The sequence below is a fragment of the Scyliorhinus torazame genome, chromosome 10 (genome assembly GCF_047496885.1).
Source record: "Scyliorhinus torazame isolate Kashiwa2021f chromosome 10, sScyTor2.1, whole genome shotgun sequence".
Lineage (NCBI taxonomy): Eukaryota > Metazoa > Chordata > Chondrichthyes > Carcharhiniformes > Scyliorhinidae > Scyliorhinus > Scyliorhinus torazame.
In genome coordinates this window covers 162,237,586-162,263,563 of record NC_092716.1, presented here as the reverse complement: position 1 = coordinate 162,263,563, position 25,978 = coordinate 162,237,586, and the positions used below count along the sequence as shown (strand labels likewise).

Here is a 25,978-nt window from a genome sequence, read left to right as displayed (position 1 = left end):
AGGGTTCAATTCTGGTTTGGGTGACTGTGTGAAGTTTACACTTTCTCCCCGTATCTGCGTGGGTTTCCTCCGGGTGGTCCAGTTTCCTCCCACGTTATCAATGGACAGGTAACATGGGTTGGCCATGATAAAAGTGCACCTTATTGTCCAGGGATGTACAGGATAGGTGCAGTTATGGGGCAGTGAAGCGGGCCTAGGTTGGGTGCTCTTTTAGAGGGCCAGTGCAGACTCGATGGGCCGAATGGCCTCCTTCTGCACTGTAGAGAGATTCTATGTGAAGAATGTGCAAACTCCATATGGACAGTATCGAACCAGTGCTAGCATCTGCGCCACCGTGCCGCCAAGAAATGGGTATCTTTGACTTCCACCCCCAACACAGTCAGGCCAAGTTGGAATTTCCGTAGAATGATCTGCAGACAATTGGAAAAGGCTGTCCAACTGGATACAGTGTTCATTGGTCTTAATCGAGCAGATGATATGAAACTTTGCAGCACAGTAGATCATGGTGCGGATCATTGTACACTTCAGGATGGTCAAATAGGCAGAATATGGCAGATAGACCTCCGTGTAGGCAAGTGTGAAATGAGGCACTTGGGAGGACTAATATGTTGACCTTAATATTTCTCTCTGTTTAGGAATCCTGTGGAATCTGTCTTCCAGTGAGAATCTGAAGAAAAGTCTAGCTCAAGATACATTAGAGGAAATTACAGAAGAAATCCTTGCGCCAACATCTGGCTGGTGTAGTAATGTGAATGTCCAGCAATCTGACGATGATATCTTCTACAATACCACTGGCTACGTTCGGTACTGTTTCATGGCGTGTATTTTTGGAACTTATAACTTGCTGCTTTCACCAATGCCATAAGCATTTTTAATGTAAATCAAGCGCTTAAATTTGTAAACTCTCACATCTCTGGAACTGAATGCAGAAATTCAAGTAGTTTACAAAATTCTATGCCTTTTAAATTTCTATCCCCATCCCATTTCCCCATTTATAAAGGACAGACAACAATCTCTTGGGTTGCCATCCTAGCCACGGCAAAATATATTCCCCATTATCCTTCTTCCTCCTAAGAAAATGTCTTCCGACTAAGACATCAGGTTTTTGACAACTTGAGCAAGAGCTGGAGCCAAGTTTGATGATGGTGGACATAAATCTGGAGGATATCAATCTATGGCATAGGTCTTGACCACCAACCCACTGCAAAATCATCAAACAATTATTTCTCCCTCCCCCCAAGTCATTCTTCTAAACTCCAGTAAATATATTTCTAACCAACTCTATGATCTACATCAGTCCTGCCACCCCACGAATCAGTCTGGTCAACCTTCGCTGCACTCTCTCTATAGTAAGAACATCCTTCCTCAGATAAGGAGACCAAAACCGCATACAATATTCCAGGTGTGATCACACCAAGGCCTTGTATAATTGCAGCAAGACATCCCTGCTCCTGTACTCTAGTCCGCTCGCTATGAAGGCCATCATACCATTTGTCATCTTTACCACCTGCTGCACCTGCATGCTTACCTTCAGCGACTGGTGTACGATGACACCCAGGTCCCATTGCACATTGCCCCCTCTCAATCTGTCGCCATTCAGGTAATAATCTGTCTTCCTGATTTTGCTACCTAAGTGATTAACTTGGCACTTATCAACATTATACTGCATCTGCCATGCATTTGCCCACTCACTCCACTTACCAAATCACACTGAAGGATCTCTGCATCCTCCTAACAGTTCACCTTCCTCCCAGCTTTGTGTCACATGTAAATTTGGAGATATTACATTTAGTTCCCTCATCTAAATTATTAATATATATTGTGAATAGCTGGGGTCCTAGCATTGATCCCTGCAGTACATCACTACAGTACACCACTAGTCACAGTTTGCCATTTGGAAAAAGGCCAATTTATTCTAACCGTTTTTGTTTCCTGTCTGCCAACCAGTTTTCTATCTGTCTGAATACAAGACCCCATTCCAATGTGCTTTAATTTTACATGGTAATATCTTACGTGGGACTTTGCTGAAAACCTTTTGTAAGTCCACTTCTACTAACTCCCCCTCATCTAATCTACCAGTTACCTCCTAAAGAATTTCAGTAGATTTATCAGATGGGATTTCCCTTTCGTAAATTCATGCTCTGTCTGATCCTTCCACTGTTTCCAAGTGCTCTGTTATTAAATCTTTTATGATGAACTCTAGAACTTTCTCCACTACCGATGTCAGGCTGATTAGCCTATGATTCCTTGCTTTCTCTCCAACTCCCTTTTTAATTAGTGGGGTTACATTAGCTATCCTCAAATCTGTAGAAACTGTTCTAGAGTATAGAGTCTTGGGGAAATGACCACCAATGCATCTAGGGCCACATCCTTAAGGAGATTATCAGGCCCTGGGTTTTATTGACCTTCAATCCCATTAATTTTCCCAACACAATTGATTTCCTTCAGTTCCTTCCTCTCCCTAAACCCTGTGGTCCCCAACATTTTTGGTACGTTATTCGATCCTCCTTTGTGAAGAAAACCAAAGTATGTATTTAGTTGGTCAGCCATTTCTTTGTTCCCGATTCTAAATTTCCCTGCTTCTGACTGTAAGGGACCTACGTTTGTGTTCACCAATCTTTTTCTCTTTGCATACCAATAGAAACTCTTACAGTCAGTTATCAGTTCCCCGCAGGCTTATACTCATACTCAATTTACCCCTTCTTAATCCATAGAATCCCTATGGTGACAGACAAAGGCTATTTGGCCCATTGAGTCTGCACCGGCCCTCTGAAAGAGCCACTCCACCTCGCCCCACTCCTCCACCCCATCCCTGTAATCCCATGCATTGATCAAGGTCAGTCCACCTAATCGGCACATCTTTGGACTGTGGGAGAAAACCGGAGCACCCAGAGGAATCCCACACAGACATTGGGAGAACATGCAATCTCCACACAGACATACACTGGGAGAACAGGTGAGATCCACACAGACAGTCACCCAAGACTGGAATCAGATCTGGATCCCTGGTGCTGTTAGGCAGCAGTGCTACCCGCCATACCACCCTAATTAATAAAGCCATTTGTCTTCCTTTGCTGAATTCTAAACTGTTCCCAATCCTCGGGTCTGCTGTTTCTTCTGGCCAATGCGTATGCCTCTTCCTTGGAGCTAATATTATCTCTATAATTTCCCTTGTAAGCCATGATTTGGCCACTTTTCCTGTTACACTTTTTCACAATCTGGAATGAACAATTGTTGCATTTCACCCATGTGCTCCTTGAATGTTCGCTATTGCCTGCCCACCATCATCCCTTTAAGTAAATGTTCCCCAATCCATCATAGTCAACTCACACCTCATACCATCATAGTTTCTTTTATTTAAATTCAGGAGCCACATCTCAGAATCAACTCCATCACTCTTCATCTTGGTAAGAATTCTGTCATATTATATTCGCTCATCCCCAAGGAACCTCAGACAACTAGATTGTCAATTATTCCGTTCTCGTTACACAATACCCAGTCTTGGATGGCATGTTCTGTAGTTGGTTCCTCAATGTATTGGTCCAGAAAACCATCCCACATACACTCCAGGAATTCCTCCTCTACGGCATTATTACTAATTTGATTAGCCCAATCTATATGCAGATTAAAGTCACCCATTATTACAGATGGTCCTTTTATCGCATGCATCTAATTTCCTGTTTTAATGCTATTCCCAATATCACCACAAACATTTTTTGTCCCTTGGTGTTTCTCAACTCTGCCCATACAGATTCTGCATTGTCGCAGCTAATATCCTTACTCACTATTACGTTAAGTTCCTCTTTAACCAGCAATGCAACAATTTGCAGCCTGTGGTGACGGAGGGGGCACTTGATAGCTTGTTCTGGAATGGTGAAATTAATCAGTGGATGAGCTATAAACTTAGGGAGCTTTACATGAACAGACCGGTTCTATAGAATGTGTGGTTTGTGAACCAAAGCTGGGAATACCATTGGTAATTGGCTATAGAGAAATAGAAGCTCTAACTTGTCTGCCCCAATTAGACTGATTGTAGTAAGGAAAGATGAGTTACTGAGCGATGTTTTACCATGTGGTACCTGGAAATACTGTGACAGTAATGTCACTGGGCAGTATTTAATCAATAGTCCCTTTTCAATATTTTTTTTGTTTCTCAATATTTGCTTTGGTATGAACAATAATCCTCATGTTAATTCCATATTTTGTACAGAAACTTGAGCTCTGCAAAAGAGGAAACGCGTCAGAAAATGCGGGAATGTAAAGGTTTAGTGGACTCGCTAGTCTATTTCATCCAGCGCTCTCTGGATGACAACAATGGAGCTGGCAAGGTAGGGAGTCTCAGTATTGCATTGGCGAAAAAATACTTTAACTGGGAGTGCAAACCATCTTTGGGTTGCGTTTAATAAACTTCAAGGCACCCCTTGTTTGGACTGTAACCCCAGTCCATTTTTGTGTCCTTGAAGCATTTCTATATTTGTCACTCATTGGTTTTTGTTTTAAAAAGTATATACATTTTTGAAGTTTTGTCAGTTTAAACAAAAATGTTTTTTTGTGCATTAAACCACTTTGTCATTTAAAGCCACTGTGCGTCAGACCTTTTATTACTGCCGATTGCAACAAATGCATGGATGTCCTTTACATCTAATGTTGTTCGGATAGATGTAACAGCTAATTCAGTTTGTGATTCTTTTCCTCATTTCACTGGGATCAGAACTTTTGCAGGATGCAAAAAGGATGGCTGTAATACACATCCCACAGATACTAGGTTGTGTTTTGGTTCTATTTTGTGTTTGTATCTTCTTCTGCAGTTCCTCAGTGGTGCGGATGACTTTGTTGTTTGTTAGTACTGGGGTGGAGGGAGACTAAATACCATGTCTGTCAACAGCATGTTATGAGAAATCATAAGTACAACATAAATTCCAAAAGTGTTAACAGTGCCTCCCCATTGACGAGCTGCATTACTTTTTTTTCACTTTTGCAATAGAACGTTTAAAAACTGCAGTTGCATGATTTTCTCTTCCAACTCTGTTCTGTCTCTATTCTGTCTTTCCTTGTGACTGTGTATTAAATTTGAGGAATATACATCTGCTTTTCACTGGAGTGGTTTGTGGTATCTTTCTTTCAGTATGACCATCTAGAGTTCTAATGAACACTATGATTGGCAGCTTTAAGGGTATACATACTTTGGATAATTGGCTGGGTAGAGGTGATCCTTGGGCCAGTCTCCAGTATTATCATCAATCAGTAACTACTGCACAGTTGCTGAGTAACAGTTGCTGAGTAACTAGGTAATTTAAAGGATGTGTTTTTAAAAAATGCACATGCCTATAAGTCTGTCCTTATGAGCTTGTGTATTTTTTATTAGTATCTTTTGGTGTAAAGCTGTGGTGGATTTTTGGGATCTATTTGTAGTGAAGAACTTTAAAAAAAATTTAAAAATCCCAAATCAATTGGCTCAGACAGGCAAAGGTTAAACTGCGAGCTGTCAATTCCAATTTATTAAAAAAGTTAAACAGCTATGTCCTTTGACTTTGAATGGTGGATGCTGAGTTGATCACTTCAAAACTACAAGGATTGCTTTCATTAGAAAGCTTGGCTTCTCTCGATCTGGTAATGAAGCACTGTATACAAAATGTTGAGAAATCTTGGGGTTGTCTTGAATTTTTTAATTTTTAAAAAATTCAAAATGGGCTTCATTCTTCCATATTGTAACTAAAACCATAGTTGGCAATGCTAGCATAACATTCAAGGCTATGGGGCCAAATGCTGGCAAAGGGGATTAGCTAGGCAGGTCAGGTGGTTTTCATGCATTGGCGCAGACTGAATGGGCTAAAGGGCCTCTTCTGTACTGTATTATTCTGTGATTACGTAACATTGTATCCATGTTATGAGTGACGCCATTTTAAAAATTCAGCCAAGGAAGAGATGTCCATGTACATAGATCCCTGATAGTTGCCACCCAGGTTGAGAGGGTTGTTAAGAAGGCGTACAGTGTGTTAGCTTTTATTGGTAGAGGGATTGAGTTTCGGAGCCATGAGGTCATGTCGCAGCTGTACAAAACTCTGGTGCGGCCGCATTTGGAGTATTGCGTGCAGTTCTGGTCGCCGCATTATAGGAAGGATGTGGAAGCATTGGAAAGGGTGCAGAGGAGATTTACCAGAATGTTGCCTGGTATGGAGGGAAGATCTTATGAGGAAAGGCTAAGGGACTTGAGGCTGTTTTCGTTAAGAGAGAAGAAGGTTAAGAGATGGCTTAATTGAGGCATGCAAGATGATCAGAGGATTGGATAGGGTGGACAGTGAGAGCCTTTTTCCTCGGATGGTGATGTCTAGCACGAGGGGGACATAGCTTTAAATTGAGGGGAGATAGATATAAGACAGGTGTCAGATGTAGGTTCTTTACTCCGAGAATAGTAAGGGCGTGGAATGCCCTGCCTGCAACAGTAGTGGACTCGCCAACACCAAGGGCATTCAAATGGTCATTGGATAGACATATGGACAATAAGGGAATAGTATAGATGGGCTTTAGAGTGGTTTCACAGGTCGGCGCAACATCGAGGGCCGAAAGGCCTGTACTGCGCTGTAATGTTCTATGTTCTATATGATGCATTCTGTTTTAGTGAAGGAGAGGCAGTGAACGGTTGCCCATCACTAGTCCATAGTCATAGAAGAATGGCGACTAGGAGTGAGAATAGAGCATGATGTCATGTGTAGGCTAAGTTTTAGCTTGGAGTGGCATACATGTAATTTCAATCCAGTTTATTTTGTTGTTGATCCCATTAATTTGAAACCAATCTAGATCCGGCTGCTTAACACGGTGAGCCATTTGGCTGGCTTCTTCAGACCCCAGCCATGTGTTTCTTGGTCGCAGGCCATTCGCTGGAGGCTGGATTCTATGTTTCCACCCCTTATTAATGAGATTTCCCATTCAAACCACCCTGCGCCACTGTGAAACCCACAGGCAGTGGGGTGCTGCCGGCGGGAAAAGAGAATCCCTGGTTGACGTTTCAGGCCTGAATCCTGAGATCATACACCATTTCACTGAAGACGATGAACAGGGACTTTCCTCTCTGTGGGCAAGGCAGCTAATGGAATTGCTGACCTAAAATGTTTTGGTTATCTCTGGAAGGCAGTGATTGTCTTCAGACAGGGAGCTAATAATATTATGGAAGACCTTTCCCTCCATTTGTAAACACAGATAACCAGCTGAGGTATTGAGAAAGAACAGATGTTAACCACACAACAGGCAGCACTGTTTCCACCCCATCAGAATAAATTGCATTTGCCAGGAAGAAGATTTCTTAAAGGTGTATCACTGTAGACATAAACTCAGCTCGTTATATTTTGTGTTGCTTCTCCATCTCAAATAGAGTGTAGAGAACTCCGCCTGTATCCTGCGCAACTTGTCCTATCGTCTTTACGAAGAAATACCATCATATTATCAGAATCGATTGGAGGGCCCTGGCAGGAATGATAGAAGTATAAAGAAAGATGATGTTGTGGGATGTTTCACTCCTCAGGGCAGGAAGGTTAAAGAGGTAAGGCATTTCCTATATTCTGGAGGTCAACAGAAGCCATTCCTGTGTAACATAATTCAATACTCTTTTCACAGAAATGTAACTACTTCTGACAGGACGTAATGACTGGGGAGAATGGCAGGCGTGAATTTTTTTTTCAGCTGTTGTCTGGTGCACTAAAATGTTAACCAGTTTATCAAAAAGGTTTTATTACACATAGAAGGGAGAAAGAACCTTCACCAATGAGGTTTAAAAGAGCAGGGTGCTGTTATCGTTTGAAGTCTCCCATGGGTTTTAATTCTATAACATAAACAGAAGTAGATTTCTTTTCAATGCAACTGGTGCTAAGTTTTACTGCTACGGTAAAAATTTTAATTCACTTCCTTCTGCCTAAGTATTAGATTAAACATGCGCATGTTACACATTTACTATATATCTTGTTCTCTTAGGTCAATACAGACTCAGCTATATTTTCAGAAGTGTCAAAAGACCCTAAAGGAATTGAGTGGCTGTGGAACCCAGCTATAGTGAAGTTGTATAGTAGGCTCTTGGATAAGAGTGAGGCCAACCAGCAGACCACTGAAGCTGCCTTGGGGGCACTACAAAATATTACGGCAGGAGACTTCCGGGTAAGGTAGCGCCTAGAGCGTTCTCGATTATTCCATTTAACAGCTAACCTGTGTCTCGTTTTGTGGGATATGAGTATTACTGGCATGGCCAGCATTGATTGCCTATCCCTAAATGTGCTACCTTCTTGAACTGCTTTAGTTTTTGTGTTGTTGGCGCACCCATAATGCTGGTAAGGGACTTCCAGGTTTTTGACCCAGTGACAGTGAAGGAACAGTGATAAGATTTCTCAGTCAAAATGGGACTTGGAGGGGAACGTGCAGGTGGTGTGCTCCCATGCATTTTTCTGCCCTTGTTCATGGAGGTGGTAGGGACCATGTGTTTGAAAGGTCCTGTCCAAGGAGCCTGAGCAAGTTGCTGTCATTCATCTTGTAAATGGTGCACACTGCTACCACTGTGCACGGATGGGTTAAAGGAGTGAATGTTGAAAGTTATGGATGGCAGATCAAGCAAGTTAAATTTTTTCCTGGATAGTGTTGAACCTCTTTGAGTTTTGTTGAAGCCGCACTCATCCATGTAGAAAGTATTCCGTCACAATCCTGACTTGCACCATGTAAATGATGAACAGGTTTTACGGAGTGAGGAAATGAGATGCTCACTGCAAAATTGCCAACCTCTGACCTGCTTTATAGCCATATATTTCTATGGCATTCAGCAATTTCACAATATCATGTGAAGTGACGAGAATTAGTTTTAAGACTTGAACCTCAAATGCTGGGGCCTCAGTATAAAATGGATTGTCATCGCGGCACTTTTGGCGGAAGTTGGTTGCAAGTCCTCCAACCTTGCCGTTTGCAATGATATGCTAGGTTCCTATTAATGGCTCTTGATGACTGACACAGACACAATGGTCCGAAGAGCCGCTTTTTGTGCTGTTAAACACTACTCTAAGGCTGTGGAAGACCTTGTTAAAGAACAAAATCAATAGGTTTCTGTCTCGTAATGACATCAAGGGATATGGGGATATTGGGGGATAAATTGTGTAAAGGTAGGTGATCTGCCATGATGTGATTGAATGGCAGAACAGGCTTGATGGGCTGAATGGCCAACTCCTGTTCCTAGTTCCAATGTTCCTTTTAGGCAGTGAGTTGCAAGTCCCTTCCACCCTGTGGATGACACAAATATTTACTCATTTCCTGTCAAATTTTTCCACCAATTATTTAAAATCTCTTGTTTTTTGACCCCTCTGCAAAAGTAAATAGTGCAGCCCTATTTACTACACCTAGGCCCTTCATTTTTTACAGTAACTCAGTCGCCCCTCAGCCTCCCCTGTTTCAAGCAGAAGAACCCAGACTATCCAATCTTCCATAATCGATTAGATTTTCCAAGCAATGTCTTCTCCAGTGTATTTGTATCCTCCCTGTAATGTGGTGACCAGGACTGTATGCAGTACTCAAGCTGTCTTTTAATCATTCTAGCATTACCTCCTGCCCTTATATTCTATACCTTGGCCGATAAAGGAAAGCGCGCCATGTGTTACCTTGACTGTCTTCTCGACCTGTCAAGCGCGATTCTCCCAAAAAGTTTCTAAATTAATTTGTGGAGGGTTTTTTAGGGAGTTTCATACCAGCTCTGCTGGCAACTTTTCCACCGTTATTCAGTGACACGTAGTAATGTTTTTGGACCCTGGGGAGTTTGTCACCGGTTTCGTCCACATTTGGAGTTGGATTCTTGCACTCTGCCTGTCATACGAGCGCCATGCACGAGACACCGACAATGGAAAAATCCATTGACCTCGGGTGGGATTCTCCAGTCGCCGGGCAAGCGCAGCTGGAGAATCCTGTCCTTGGATTTTTTTTTAGCACTGGGGAGCTGAACTCCGTGATCGGGCTGCCACTTTGAATGGGTGCCCGATCTCTTAAGTTAGCTTGTGGGTCTCCTCCCCCCCCCCCCCCCCCCCCCCACCCCCTGTGGGATTCCCCCTCTTCATGCCCCCAAGCCTTCTTACAGCACCCCCTGCCTTCAGGGACCCCCACCCTTGAAACCCCTCTCCACCTTCATTTCATGGGCATGGCCGACCTAGCAGGGCCACCCTGGTATGTGGGCACCCTTGTGCTGGCATGCAAGCAATGCTCCTGGTTTTACAGTGCCATCTGGGTACCTTGGCACTGCCAAGATGCCTAAATTCCAGGAAGCAGGCACGGGGGCCACCCTGTACTTACCCTGTCCACCCTGGGGTCTCAGGTGGCCTGGGAGCCCCCCCCCCCCCCCACGGGTGCCGTTCCAAATGTGGAGAGCACTGATCAGCGCATGGCTGTAGCCTCCCTCACGCTATCAAAGAATTCAGGGAGGCTGGCAGATCCCACGCAGGTAGGTCGTAAGTAGGTTTATGACCTACGTCCGTGAGCCAGAGCTCAACACGGCTGGAGAATCGCTCCTGTCGCCCTATCTTTAAGAAGCTGTGGCCATTTACACTGAGAGATCCCTCTGTTCCTCTGCACTACATTTATTGTGTATTTTCTTGTCCTGTTGCTCCTCCCAAAATGCAGTAGCTAATTTTCTTCCAGATTGAATTACATTTTCCACCTTTTCTACTCAACTGACTCGGCTATCTATACCTTCCTGCAGTTTAGAGCATGTTTCCTCACTGTCTAATCATATGAACAACTTTTGTACCATCTGCCAGCTTCTTTATCATGTCTCCTTTTGTATCTAAATTATTATTATAAACTACAAAGAACAAGGGGCCAAGTAATGAGCCCTACAGAACCCCATTAGCAGCAGCCGTCCAATCTTAAAAACAATCTTCAGCCATTATCTTTTGTTTCCGACCACTAAGTCCGATTTGCCACTTTCCCTTGCATCCCAAGGGCTTTAACGTTTTTGACCAGACTGGCAAGTGGAACTTTGTCAAAAACCTTGCTAAGCTCTATGTAGATCACATCCACTTCCCCTATCAGCCCTACTTGTCACCTTTTCTAAAAATATACAATCATGTTAGCCTGACACAATCTGCTGTTAAGAAATTAATGCTGACGTTCCTTGATCAATCAATGCCTTTTTAAATGAAGGGTTATACTGTCCCTTAGCATTGATTCAATAATTTCCTCACTGCTAGGGTCGAGCTAACTGGCCTGGAATTAGTCGGATTATCTTTTCCTTCCGTAAAGAACAGTATAACGTTGCCAGTCTTCCAATAATCTGGCACCATTCCTATGACCTGGGAGGTTTTGAAATATAATGCAGGAGTGTCAGTTTTTGGTATGCCTATTGCTGCTCTTGTAAATACATCTTGGTCTTTGTTCCAGAGCCTTGTATATCTAACAATTTTATGTTTGTGCGGTGTGATGGTTGGCCCATCATTTTCTCTCTGTAACCACTAACCTGTTAATTGGCTGCTGTATCTATTGGAGTCTAGCCAGTGGGAATATATCATTCCACATGAATGATTACAACTACCTGCTGAGCCCATCAGTGAAAGGTGGACCAGAATTTCATGGTCACAACTACCTGCTGAGCCTCATCAGTGAAAGGTGGACCAGAATTTCATGGTCCCATCACAGGTGGCATTTAAGGCTGGGGGATGGGGAAGGATGAAATTGAACCCAGATTCCCTCTGGGGGTCCCACTCGCCCTGACCACACAGCAAATTTCTGTTGGGATGGGCAAGCCCTCTGATAGGGAGACTGCCCTTGCCCCAGTTGAGGCCCTCGGTGACCAATCAATGACTGTTTAGAGCCGTTTCCTGCCCAGCTTCCATTTTTAGACTGGTACGAAGATTGAACTTCCGTGGGGAAGCCCAAAATACGGCTAGGTTATATCCGTGGTGGGAAGTGGGAATGGGGCCTCAAAAGGAGGGTACTGAATTCAGGGGAGACGGGAGCAGCTGGAATGGGGGGATTCAGAGGGTGGGGAGCACTTGCCAGCGATTAGAGTGGGGCTGCAGCAGCTTTAGGGCGCTCCGATATCAAGAGGTGCGGGACCTGTCCGAGAGATTAGGTCCCGTCTTTCCCCATTCCCCACCAGTTGCAGCACAGACCCTGGTTTGCCATGGCATGGCATGGAAAAGCAGATTCGGCAAAAGCCTGTTTCCAAGTGCCAGAGCACAGAGCCAGTCAAAGGTACATATTAAGCTCTTATCTATCACATGGGTTTTTTTGGTGTATGGCTACTTTTGTTCATCATTTTTTTTTCAGAAAATAAACCAGCTTACAGGTTTTCTACAAAATTTAGTTGAGAGAGATTATTTCCTCTGTTGTTCAGCTCTAAAATGACTCATTTTGCCCAACTAATACTGATTTGACTATCCATGTATACCCACAAATGGGTTTTACGTTGTCTATGAAGGCTAATTCTTTCTTTTTCTACTTTATTTGCTCAAAATGCAAAGCTCTATTTTCTTTCCTTATCTTGTCTGCTATTTCCCCTAACCCTGAAGCCTTCCCCTCAACTCCTGCAGTCAAGGCTACACTTATGGGCTGGATTCTTCTGCCCTGCCCATGACAAGAACACCATGGGCAAGATACCAAGAGTAGAAAAATCCATTGACCCCTGGCAGGATTTTTCAGTCGCCGGGCAAACGCGGCCGGAAAATCCCTCCCCATATCACTGAAGGTTCATTTACTGCTGGGATTCTGGAAGTCTCCTGTTACTACCCTTCGCATTATAGCTCTCTTTGCTTTCTCCTCATAGTTAAACCGTGAGCTTACTTTTACCATAACTGTGTACAACAGGCCCCAAAAAACAGATGCAAGATTCTATTCTGAGAATGGAGATTAATTTGTGCTTGGTTCAAATGGACCTTGGGGGCGGGATTCTCCGCCCCCCCCCGCCGCCGCCCCCCCCCCCCCCCCCCTGTCGGAGAGTCACCGGGGGGGGGGCGTGAATCCCGCCCCCGCCGGGGGCAGGGATCGCGCTGCGCCGGTCGGGGCGGCCCCCTCCCGGTCATTCTCCGGCCCGCGATGGGCCGAGTGGCCACCCGTTTTCGGCGGATCCCGCCGGCGTATGTTCCGACAGGTATTTACCGGCAGGACCTGGCTCCGTGGACGGCCTCGGGGGGGGGGGGCGATTTGGCCCCAGGGGGTGCCCCCACGGTGGCATGGCCCGCGATCGGGGCCCACTGATCCGCAGGCGGGCCTGTGCCGTGGGGGCACTCTATTCCTCTGCTCCGGCCGGTGTAACGGTCCATGATGGCCGGTGCGGAGAAGAACCCTCCTGCGCATGCACTGGGATGACGCCAGAACACGCTGGCACTCCCGCGCATGCGCCAATGCACGCCGGCGGGCAGAGGCCCTTCGCGCCGGTCTGCGCGGCGCCAAGCTCCTCCGCGCCGACCAGCGCGGCGCAAACCACTCCGCTGCCGGCCTAGCCCCTGAAGGTGCGGAGGATTTCCGAAGAATCCCGCCCTAGATCTCTGGTCGTGAACTCTGGTTATATCTGTACCTCTGTTTTCCAGTGGGCCTCTGTGATGAGTCGATTGACAATGGATCAGGATAGAACTTGGTACATCCTCATGGGCTATCTAAAGAGCAGTAATGATAATGTATTAAAGTCTTTGACGGGCCTTCTTCGAAATCTTACACTTCATGCAAGGAACAAGGAAGATGTTTGTAAGTAACCAGATCACCTGAAATAGAAATCATTGTTTACATAAATAAGAGGGTTTGATGATTTATCCAACACCTCCAGTCTCGCTAGGCTTTGGCCTGCATTCCCAATTTTGATTCTTGAACATGAGCAGAATGGGGAACATTTTTTTGAGACTAGGTTGGAGGTGGCAGGAGAAGAGGGAGAAAAATGTCACTGCTTCTGTAGATACATGGAAGCCAGTTTGGGAGAAATCTGATGGATTTGTCCGCCAACTGAACCTTTTCCTGATTGAAGATACCATATGGTGGATTCCCCGAGGACAATCCTATGCTAAGGAAACTTCCAAGAATGTTGTTTAAAAATCCTTTCCCAGCCCTATTTTGTTAATTTGTAATACTGTCTCTCAATCAGAATGGCAGATGTTAGGCTAGATTCTCCTGCCCCGCCCACCCCAAGAATGCCACGGGCGAGCCGCATACAGTGGAGAGCTCCATTGACCTCGGGCAGGGTTCTCCTGTTGCTGGGTGGACGTGGCCGGAGAATCCTGCCTGTTGTTTCCTATGACTCCGTATTACACATGGAATTTTCGAACTACTAGGTAACTAGTGTGAATCCCCTATGAGTAAATAGTCCGTCAACGCTGTCTCTTCAGACACATGGGCAAATTACCAAAGCATCCCTGTTACTTATGGAACCAGAATAAGCAAATGTCTTAATGAAAAAGAGATGAATGGAAGAGAAAGAAGAGGGATAGAGCATGTAATAAGGTTTGGGTACAGAATACAAGCGATGATCTCCTACTCTGCTAGCTGCTGGAAACAGTTACAAGGTGGCTACCTGTGTAATCACTTAGTCATAATAACATGGTTCAGAGGAACTATTATCAGAAATCATTGAAAAATTGCTGACCTAGCTTTAACCCTTCTTTCTGCACTCCTCTCAAAAAAGAGCCACAAATGAGACATGCTGGCTCTCTGCCCGCATAAGTTTGTGTTTTAAATGTGATGCATGCTTCCACTAAAAGTACTGTCTTGCACTATATAAATGTGGAACATCATTACAATTATAAATTTGTTCTAAAAATAACTTTTAACAAATACCTTTTCCCCTCTTCTTAGCAATCAAAGCCATTGGTCCCCTCTTGCAAATCTTACCAGTGGACAGTTACTCCTCTTCACCATCAAGTGAGGTGGCCGCCAACATTTGCTCGATACTTAACAATCTGGTAGTGGAGACCAGTGAAGCTCCCAGACAAATTGTAAACCATAATGGATTAACAAAACTCATGAGCGTTAAAAATAGGAGGGATAGGTAAGTGGGTCAAGTATATTTGCATTAATAGTGTGGCGAGAAAGTTCATGGAATAAATATATACGTCGGAATTAGGAGCAGGAGTAGGCCCTTCGGTCCCTTGAGCCTCCTCCACTATTCAATACGTTCATGGCTGACCTAATTGTGACCTCAACTCCACAATCTGCCTACGTCCAATAGCCTTTGAATACAAGATAGTTTTCTGAATCAGTGGAGTAGAAGAGTAATGTAATGTCTTGCTACAATACAGGGATCGATGAGGCCTGGAGTACCAAGTCCAATTTTGCTCTACTTGCCCAAGAAAGGACTTTCCCCAGTGATGGTTTCTGGGAAGAGGGGGTTGTCCTATATGGAGAGGTTGAGTAGCCTAGGCCTACATTCCATTCACCTCAGAAGAATGGGAGGTTATCCAATTGAAACATAAAATTCTTAAGCCATTTGGCAGGATAGATGCTGTGAAAACATTTCCCCTTGTTGAGGGATCGTCTTGGGGCATGCTTTCAGAATACGGGATCGGCCATTTAGGACCAAGATGAGGAGAAATGTCTTCACTGTGAATCTTTGGAATTCTCCACCCCAGAGAGTTGTGAATGCTCATTTAATTGAGTTTATTCAAGACAGAGGCATTCAATGTTCGAGTACTGAGGGGTACAGTATGGGGCAATGCGGGAGGGTGGCGTTGTGATAGAAGATCAGCCATGATGTTGTTGAATGGCAAAACAGACTCAAAGGACCCCAAATGGCCTACTCTAGCTCCTATTTCTTGGTTCTAATCTATGTTGAGAATACCAACTGGAGTACAACATTTACATTTTTTTCTTTGGTGAATCAACATTGAATCAGAACATCAAGATCTGTTGCAGCTCAAGAAATATGCAGCATTTAAGCTTCTGAATCTCATTTTAAAAGGAGACCAGTTACCTTCCAATGAATTTCTGGGTGTGGAATTTCATGTTATTTGCACTTGAGTGATCCACTAAGATTTGGCCACTCCTCTTAGCTTAACGTGAAAGGAGGTTGTCAGCAATACAACTACTAGCTTCCTTGGTCACTCCCCTGATGACGAGCATAAACTGGAGTTTTGTTGACCCTATACTCTGACTCCAGTTGATTTGAGAAGATGGCGCTTGGCCAAAATAAACTTCCATGATGATAAGAGTGATGTTTTTTTTTCCTAACAACTCCCAGAAATAAATAAACATGGGCTCATACCTGCTTACTTTTTGTTTTCAGTGAAGCTGAGAAAGCTGTGAAAGCTGCCTCCAGTCTTTTGGGAAATATGTGGTATTACAAGTCCATGCATCGTGAATACAGATCGGTAAGTATCGGTGCAATTAAAATAATGGATACACCCAGACCAGTTTTACTAGTTCTGTCACTTCAGCCCGTTGGCCAAAGTATTTGATGACAGCAACAAAGCAGCAAATTAACAGCAGGGGCGAAATTCTCCGACCCCCCCCCGCTGGGTCGGAGAATCGCCGGGGGCTGGCGTGAATCCTGCCCCCGCCGGTTGCCGAAGTCTCCAGCACCGGAGATGCGGCGGGGGCGGGAATCGCGCCGCGCCAGTTGGCGGGCCCCCCCCGCTCGATTCTCCGGCCCGGATGGGCAGAAGTCCCGCCGCTAAAATGCCTGTCCCGCCGGCGTAAATTGAACCACCTACCTTACCGGCGGGACAAGGCGGCGCGGGCGGGCTCCGGGGTCTTGGGGGGGGGGGGGGGGCGCGGGGCGATCTGGCCCCGGGGGGTGCCCCCACGGTGGCCTGGCCCGCGATCGGGGCCCACCAATCCGTGGGCGGGCCTGTGCCATGGGGGCACTCTTTCCCTTCCGCCTCCGCCACGGTCTCCTCCACGGCGGAGGCAGAAGAGACTCCCTCCACTGCGCATGCGTGGGAAGCTGTCAGCGGCCGCTGATGCTCCCGCGCATGCGCCGCTCGGAGATGTCATTTCTGCGCCAGCTGGCAGGGCACCAAAGGCCGTTTCCGCCAGCTGGCGGGGCGCCAGTCGGCGGACTTCGCGCCATTTCCGGCGAATTTCGCCCCAGATCTTTTGCTTTCTGCAAAAGTGTCATATAGTTTTGCACATTGGTGGAGCATTTTAATTTTCCATGACTCTTAAAGGGCATTGACCTTATACAGTTTTCCACAGATCCCTCTCATGTTTTCATGTCCCTCTCGTAATAGTTTCTGACACCCTTGTCTGAATCTGGATCCTCCTCCAGCCCTATAACCCTCCAAAAACTCTTTGTTCCATCAATTCTGACCGTCTGTGCACCCTTGACTCCTTTACTCCCCCATTGGTCTTGTAGTCATCTATGGCCTTAGCTTAAATTACCCGCTTAAACCTCTCTTACCTTTTTTGTTTAAGAAGCTCCTTAAAATCTACCTCTTTGCCCAAGCTTATAGCCATTTCTCCAAATATTCCCTCCCTTGCCTTGGTATCGATTTTTGTCTGGTCCCTGTGAAATACTTTGGAGTATTTTACTGTGTTAAAGTTGCTATATGAATGCAAGTTGTCCAGATTTTAAAAATTTTTTTTAAAAATTATTCCTTCCTCCAGCGTTACAAAGCCAATGTGCAGAGTGAACGGGGCAAGCCGTAATCCATCTCTTTGCTTGCTTCAAAACCAACTCAAATTGAATCCAATTCATGGTCCCCACAAGAGAGACATACAAGATCCTAGCTGACGAGAACAGGCATTGCACCTAATCTCGCGTGTGATCCTACCCCTGATCTTAGCCAAAATGTCGAGAAGTGATGTTTAAATGGTCACACTCTCTTTAAAGCTGTGCTGATTGCAAGAGAGCTGTTTTGCTCTCCAGGGCAAGTCTTCAATTGCGCCTTTTGGTTTTACTGAAAGTGTTCAATGTTCTGATTGCACAAAGGAAGGCTTTGTTGTGCCCAGAAGTACAAAATTTAATTTAACATTTTTAACTTTAAGATTTTAAACTTTTTCCAACTAAGGGGCAATTTAGAGTGGTCAATTCAGCTGCCCTGCACATCTTTTGGTTACAGGGGTGAGACCCACGCAGATACTGGGAGAATGTGAAAACTCCACACATACAGTGACCTGGGGTCGGGATTGAACCCTGGTCCTCAGCGGCGTGAGGCAGCATTGATAACCACTGCGCTATCTTGCCACCCTTGAGTATAAATCATGTACTTATCATGGCATTGCTTCCAACAAATCTGTTAATGGTCCAGCAGCAATGATCCACTGAGAAAAGTAAAATAAATGTGTGTATTCATTTGAAGTGTCCAGCAGTCATTTTGTAGCTCTCTGCCTTTTGGGGAAAGAATAGCTGCATTGTCATGTGACCTCTCTAGTCATTGGGATGCATCGTCAAAGAGTCATTCAGATTTTTTTGTCTGCTCCTTTGTTCTGATCACACTGTATATTTATTGGATCAGGAAGGTGCTATTTCAAGTGTAGGAGCAAGGTTAATCCATAGGTTAACCCCTTCCTCTGGGTCTTCACCTGGTTCAGTGAGGAAATGATGTGGTGCTCAGGCATACACACTACCCAGGCTTCGGGATTTTATCACAGCTTCTGCTGTGTCCTTTGAGATTAATTAGAATAGATGAAGGGACGCTATGGACTGCCTTAACAAAAAAGCAGGATGTAGAATAAAATTAGCCAGAAAACTTGGATCTGGCTCAGAAGTTGTTGGAAGCTTGTATGTTCAGGTGTCAGGTGTGGCAGGATGTGGCTTGAATTCTTGGGTCCTGATTCTCAAATAGTCTAATGACCCTCTATATTCAGCTACAAACATAGAGATGAGCGAAGCCTCAAGGTGGCAATATATACTCCAGCACAACTGTGTAGAGAGGAATTAAAGGAGAGGAAATTTCAGTTCACAGTACTGTTTATTTTCAGCAATAAATAAGAAGAATGGTGGCAATATTTATTTGAATAATTCAAAAGGCATTATTGGACGATAAATTCACAAGTTATCAAAGATAACAGTCAACGAGTGAGTTGTAAAGCTCTCGGCATTTGAGAAATGCAACAAGAAGTGCATGGAATGATCATCAATCTAATCTCGCCCACGGAATGGGCACTGGACGGCACCACAAAAGGCAGAGGAAGAAAATTAGGAAGATAAGCTCACAAGTCATTTTGCCATGTCTCATGGTGGTGAGTTAGAGGTTGCCAGCCAGCCCCAATAACTTGAGATGGCTTAATGCGCAGTGACTTAAGTGTTTGAGAGGGGCATTTAAATATTTCTGAATGTAAAAACTGTGTGGCCACGTTTTGATTTTGTTTCAAAGCCGAAACCTGGTTTTATGTAATTAACATTAAATATTAATTATCTGCAGAATTTTAGTTAAATTTTAAAAGAGTGAACTTTGGAATTTTAGCCATGCTCCCAAATCTGACTGTGTCCCTAGACTACCTCCTGGAGGCTTTTAGGCTTAGCGTAATATAGTAACCCCACACTCAGTGAGGTGGGGAAGCTCATTTTAAAGGCTCAGCAAGTATAAGCTTGTCTACAAGGTCCAGCGATTGAGGGCTTTCTGTCACATCAATTGATCCCCAGGCTGACAAATAATGTGCACGTATCCAAATTTATACAGCGAGCAGCTACAAAAATATTTTTTTCTTCTCATTTTCGGCTTTTTGCTCTGAAACAAAGTGGAAAAATCTGGTCATTCGCTTCTTCGATCTCCTCCTTCCCCTGCCCTGTTCCAGATGTTTGGTTTTATTTGATGGATAAACAATCTCTTGCTTTTTGCCCAAAGGCATTTTTACTGCTGTTATATTGGAGTGTCAGGGGTGCGGTTCTGTTATTAAAGCTTTTTGTCAACCACTTAAGCAAGTGCAGCGCTTATCAATGCAAGTACAAACCTACAAACCAGGAGTAGGAGTAGGTCATATGGCCCCGCAACCCTGTTGCACCATTCAATGAGATCACAGCTGATTGGATTGTGGCATCAATTCCACATTCTGCCGACCCTCAATAACACTTGTTAATCAAGAATCTATCTACCTCTGCAAAAAGAATTGTTGGAGTGCTGAAGACCGACAGCACTGCAGGGGTTCTCGACCAGGGATCCATGGTCCACCAGAGGTTCATGAGAAGGTTTTGAGAGGTTTGCTCTTCCTGGGCGCGATTCTCCGCTCCCGCGCCGGTTTGGAGAATCGCCTGGGTTGCCAAATTTTCCCACGACGTCGGCCCGACGCCCTCCCGCGATTCACGGAAGCGGCCAGATCGGCACAATCGCGTTTTGTGCGGCGCGGTCAAGTGAATCGCCCGAGACAGCCAAAATGGCAATTCACCGGTACCCCCCGCGATTCTCAGTGCCAGTTGGGCTGAGCAGCCTGCCCAAAACGGCGGGTTCCCCCAGCGCCGTCCACACTTGGTTGCTGCCGGCAGGAACAGCGCGGGAACGCTGGGGGGGGGGGGCAGCCTGCGGGGGGGGGGGGGGGGCGGGGCGAGGGGGGATCCTGCACCGGGTGGGGGGCCTCAAATGGGGTCTGGCCCGCGATCGGTGCCCACCGATCGTCGGGCCATCCTCTCTGAAGGAGGACCTTCTTTCTGCCGCAGCCCCGCCCGCAGCCCTGCAAGATCTGTCGGACATCTTCTTGCGGGTAGGACTCGGGGAGGACGGCAGCCACGCATGCGCAGGTTGGCGCCGGCCAACCCGCGCATGTGTGGGTGACGGCAGTTATGCGGCGCTGGCCGCGTCATGTATGCGGCGTTGCCTTTACGCGGTGCCAAGGCCTGGCGTGCGTAAATGACGCGGCGCCGCTCCTAGCCCATTTTCGGGCCCTGAATCGGTCAGGATAAGGGTCCGTTTGGCGCCGTCGTGAACCTCGACGGCGTTCACAACGGCGCGAACACTCTGGGCGTCATTCTCCGACCCCCTGCCGGAAATTTTAGTATGGCCAATCCATCTAACCTGCACATCTTTGGACTGTGGGAGGAAACCGGAGCACCCGGAGGAAACCCACAAGGACACTGCGAGAACATACAAACTCCATATAGCCTACCCAAGACTGGAATTGAACCCAGGTCATTGCTGCTGTGAGGTTGCAGTGCTAACCACCATTCCACGGTGTGACCCATAAATTACTGTATTGCCCATTTTGAAGTTGCAGATTATAACTACAATGTACTTAATTTACCTTCATAACACTGCAATTAAATTTACAAAGATGAAATAATTTATCAATGTTTTTGTTGATTGCTAATTAGCTGCTTGCTAATTAGCTGCTTCAATAAACAACTACGGCGAATTTTGTCAAATCATGTTAATGTAACCTTTTGCATCTAACAAAGATTTGTAAGTAAAATTTGCATTTTAGGAATTTGAAACCAATGTGCTACAGATTAATTATTCCTCAATGTGCATATTGTTCTAATATTCGTTCCTCATATGTGCGCATTGCTGTTCAGGCCAGCCTTCATTGCGCATCCATAATTCCTTGAGAAGGTGGTGGGGTCTTCTTGAACCGCTGCAGTCTATGTGGTGTAGGTACGCCCACAGTGCTGTCAGGAGCGAGCTTTTTGATCCAGTGACCGTGAAGGAACAACGATTCAGTTAGGATAGTGTGTGACATGGAGTGAACTTGGAGGTGGTGGTGTTCTCATGCTTCTGCTGCGCTTGTTTTCCTAGGTGGTAGAGGTTGGGGGTTTGGAATGTGCTGTTGAAAGAACCCTGGTGAGTTGCTGCAGTGCTCTTGTAGTTGGTACACATTGCTATCGCAGTGCGCTGTTGGTGAAGGAAACAAATGTTTTAAGGTGGCAGATAGGGTGCAAAGTATCTGAGTTGGTTTGGATGGTGTTGAGCATTTGAGTGTTTTTATCCCTTCAGAGCCTGGACATATGCCTTGTAGATGTGGCGAGTTAGTGAGTTACATGCTGCAGAATTCCCAGCTTCTGTTCAATATACAGATGATTGACTTTCTGCAACAGTCGTAAAACTTTTCATCCCAACTCTCACTCCAGTGTAATTCATTTGTATGCAATTATGTCATCCTATCCCAAACTAGTCCATTTCTGCTTTTAAAAATTCGGGGTGTGTGCAATGCAGTCAACTGTTCCCCCACCCCCTCGGAATCATTCTTCCTCTTTAGCAACCTGGGGATATTTGACATTTTAGAGTTTTGTATTTGTGTGTACATGCGTGCATAGAACAAGTCTAAACTTCTATCAGATTCTTTACTGACATCAAAATGAGCTTTGCTGTAGAGCAAATATTCATGACTTTGTTTGATTTGGCTGTTTTGGTCGAAATACCACTTTGATGGATTACTGGACCTTCCTCTCAGTAATGAGATGATTTCAGCAAGGGAAGGGAATAGAAATGGGGCGGGATTCTGCGACCCTCTGCCGGGCGGAGAATTGCCGGGGGGGCACCGTGAATCCCTCCCCACCACCTGCTGCCGGATACTCCAGGAGCGGGAATCACGACGTGCCGGTCAGGGGCTGTTGACAGCGCCTCCCCCGGCGATTCTCCGACCCGCGATGGGCCGAGCATGCGGCCTGGGGGGGGGGGGGGGGGGGGGGGCGTTGGGGATCTGGCCCCGGGGGAGGCCCCCACAGTGGCCTAGCCGGCGATTGGGGCCCACCGATCCACGGGTGGGCCTGTGCCGTGGGGCACTCTTTCCCTCCGCGTCGGACGGTGTAACGGTCCGTCATGGCCGGCGTGGCGAGGATTCCGCACCTTCAGGGCGGCCCGACGCTGGAGTGATTCATGCCACTCCTCGGCCCCGGTATGGCCCGCCCAGCCGGGTAGGGAGAATCCTGTCCATGATCTTATTTTTTTTTTAAATCTGTTGCAATCCTGCATGTGAAAACCTACCACCAGAAATTTTTGGAAACGGTTAAACATTCTTGACATTGGCAGTTGGGCAGCATTTCACAAGTTTTAAAAAAAAAGATGTATTTTATTACAAACATGTATCAAAACAAGTTACAACAGATAAACACCCCAGGAAGCATACTTCCCAGCAATCAACTATACATCTGTGCAGATTCCCCGCCCCCCTCCCCCCACACGATGAACAGCTCCTCAAACATGGTCACAAACATCCCCCACCTTTTCTCAAACACTCCTGCCGAGACCCTTAACTCGTGCTTTATTTTCTCTAACCGCAGGAAGTTGTACAAGTCACCCAACCAAGCCGCTACCCCTGGTGGCGATGCTGACTGCCACTGCAGTAAAATTAACTTTCACTTCATCCAAAATTATGCTGTCATGTACCATGTTTCTCTCAACCGCCATCCCTTTCTTTCTGGTGGTCCCAGTGCCTCCGATTTTAAATTGTCAACCTCCCATTGAAATCCCTTCATGTCTCTCCCTCTTCCTCCCCAACCATGCCCAGTAATCTCCATTGCTCCCATTCTGCCGCCTTGTGCATCCACCCCACCATTATTAGCCAAACCTTTAATTATCTACACCCCACATTCACAATCACTAAAGCCTCCTCCCTCTCCTGCTTCTCCTTTTATGGCCCTCCTTTAATATCTGTCCTTTTTAACCTGTGTACATTTTAACCTGATTAACCCACTGCTAAGTGGAATGTTTTTAAGACACATTAATGCAAGCTGTTTTCATTGCTAATTTCTTTTCAAAAAATCAAAATGCGAATTGTGTGATTTTCTTCTTTCTTTCTACAGAAAGGTTACCAAAAATATGATTTTTTGTCCAACTGAGGTCTATCCTGGTACCACATGCTTCAATCAAAGCTGCAGAGAAGTAGATTCTACTGGCTGCACCTCTCTAAAAAGAGAATAAAGAAAAACTTTATCTATTCCCTTTTCCTTTATAATTGTTGTAAACTGCTCTCGTGTTAACGGAAACCTCTCTGCTTGTGTCTGAATATACCAATTGGAACTGATCATCATCGCAAGCAACATCGAGGTACACTGGCTGTGTGAAACTTGTATATATATCAAAATGTTTATATATGTATGACGAGCCTATTCCTTTTATCTGAAGAAGATTTGTCTACACTGCTCCAAAATGTGTCAGTCGCTTTTAACTTTGTTCATTTTCGAAGTAACACTGCACCAAAAATGATTTTACTACTTTTATCAGTGAAACCTCAAAGTCTTGTCTCGACTCTGAGCAGTCAGATACTCCAACAAGCTGAGTTGGGTTAACAGGCTCTAAATCATTTTAACCGATGGGTCAATTTGTTTAGCAAACTAACAAGTGCCATTTTCTGTACAACTGAGGTATAAAATCTTTGTAACTTCCAAGGTGCCCCAACCTCTGTAAATTACACTGTTGGTTATACATGATTCACTTAGCTAGTTTGTTGACAATGCAAAGTTCAAATTTTTAAAATTATTTGCTTTGTTCTCTTCCTCGCATCTATTAGATTTCTCATCTATCTGTTATCTATGTGGGTAATTAGGTGATGTGGATTGGCCCCAAATGCAGACCGTAAACTAGGATCAAGATGAAGCAGTATTACAGCGTCTAAAAAAAACATTAATGGCAAGGCTCGTATGCTAATATCCCAAAGGGTAATGTCAAATTCTTAGGGCAGTATACATAAATTTACTTACACTTTATTCATTAGTAAGTTGTCAGGGAGTTCAATGTCATCAATTCCAACACCGGCCTTCAGCTAGGTAGTTACAAAAGAGCAGAGGAAGCTCTTACAAACCATGGGTGGGATTTCCTGCCCCACCCCACCACAGCATGTGCTGCAGTCATGGAATTGGCCTGCCGTTTGGCTGCATGATCTTCCTGCTGCTGTCAACGGGGTTTCCCGTTCATGCCCTGCTCCGCCAGGGAATCCGCAGCAGGGGAGTTGCCATCAATGGGAATGGCCAGAAAATCCCACCCCATGGAATTTCTACAGTGCAGAAGGAGGCCATTTGGTCCGTCAAGTCTGCAGCGACCCTCCGAAAGAGCACCCTACCTAGGCCCACTCTCCCACCCTATCCCCGCAGCCCCACCTAACCTGCACATCTTTGTACACTAAGGGGAAATTTAGTATGGCCAATCCACCAGACACACACTTCTTTGGACTGTGGGAGGAAACTGGAGCAACCAAAGAAAACCCATACAAACGCAGGGAGAAAATGCAAACTTTACACAGACCCCATGAGTATTCATTCCACAGTGAGTGAGAGTTTTAAGTTGCTGGGCTATGATCTTTGGGCTGAAGTGGCACAACCACATAGGACACAGATAAAGATGTATGTTCAGGAAGTCATAGGAGGCTAAGACCTTTGGTGATGGTTGTCAGATCAGAATTTGTACAGATCATGTTTAGATAAAATATATTCCGGGAAATGGGATTTTAAATGTATTTGGATTTGTTACCCTTTTCAAATAAATAAATCACTGAAATAATTTTCTTTTTTAAGAAAGAGCGTTAAGAGTAAATTTATTTTGGAGTGAATGCTGTATGTTGAATGTATATCTGTCCAATAATGTCTCTTTCCCATCACTTCCCAAACAAGTCTCATTCCTTTATTGTTTGTATTTGGAGAACTGTGGGAATTTGAAATGCATGATCCCAGATGGTGGGGGTGGGGGCTGCTTTGCCATTGGCAGATGTTCTGCATCTTCTGTCAGGGAGAGCAGGAGATGTAATGCTGAGACTGGGAAATTAGGAGGCAGATGCGAAGGACAAAAAAAATGCAAAAGTGGGTGAGGGCCTGAGTCAGAACCAAGTATGAAATGGACATGAGGGGAGAGTAAATCTTTGAAAAAATATTTTTATTGACATTTTAAAATTGTGAATTAACTTTTGTATTATTTAGTTTAAGTTGCAATGAAAAAAGAAAACAATCAAGAGACCAAATTAACTTAACCTCTCCCCATCCCCCAACATTAAGCTAAACCCCTTAACAACTTAAGGATGACTAACTCTTTGAAAAAGGAAATAAATGGCTGCTAATGGAGGCTGCTAATGGAGTACTTGACCTTCTCCAAATGTAAGAACAACATGAGTTCACCCAACCAAGCCAAGGCACTGGGCAGAGTAGGAGGCCTCCACCCAAGCAGAATCATAGAATCTCTACAGTACA

General features: G+C 45.2%; 1 protein-coding gene across 1 annotated transcript in view; it reads left to right on the top strand.

The window, feature by feature from the left end:
- Positions 1–25,315, top strand: part of LOC140431003 (plakophilin-3-like) — a 61,921-nt gene extending 36,606 nt beyond the window's left edge. The window contains exons 6-13 of the mRNA XM_072518893.1: positions 636–804; positions 4,211–4,328; positions 7,370–7,537; positions 7,966–8,145; positions 13,539–13,692; positions 14,791–14,983; positions 16,217–16,301; positions 23,606–25,315. Of these exons, the coding sequence (XP_072374994.1) occupies positions 636–804; positions 4,211–4,328; positions 7,370–7,537; positions 7,966–8,145; positions 13,539–13,692; positions 14,791–14,983; positions 16,217–16,301; positions 23,606–23,641 (1,103 nt within the window). The 3' untranslated portion in view covers positions 23,642–25,315. The remainder of the gene's footprint in view (positions 1–635; positions 805–4,210; positions 4,329–7,369; positions 7,538–7,965; positions 8,146–13,538; positions 13,693–14,790; positions 14,984–16,216; positions 16,302–23,605) is intronic.
- The last annotated feature ends 663 nt before the right edge of the window (positions 25,316–25,978 follow it).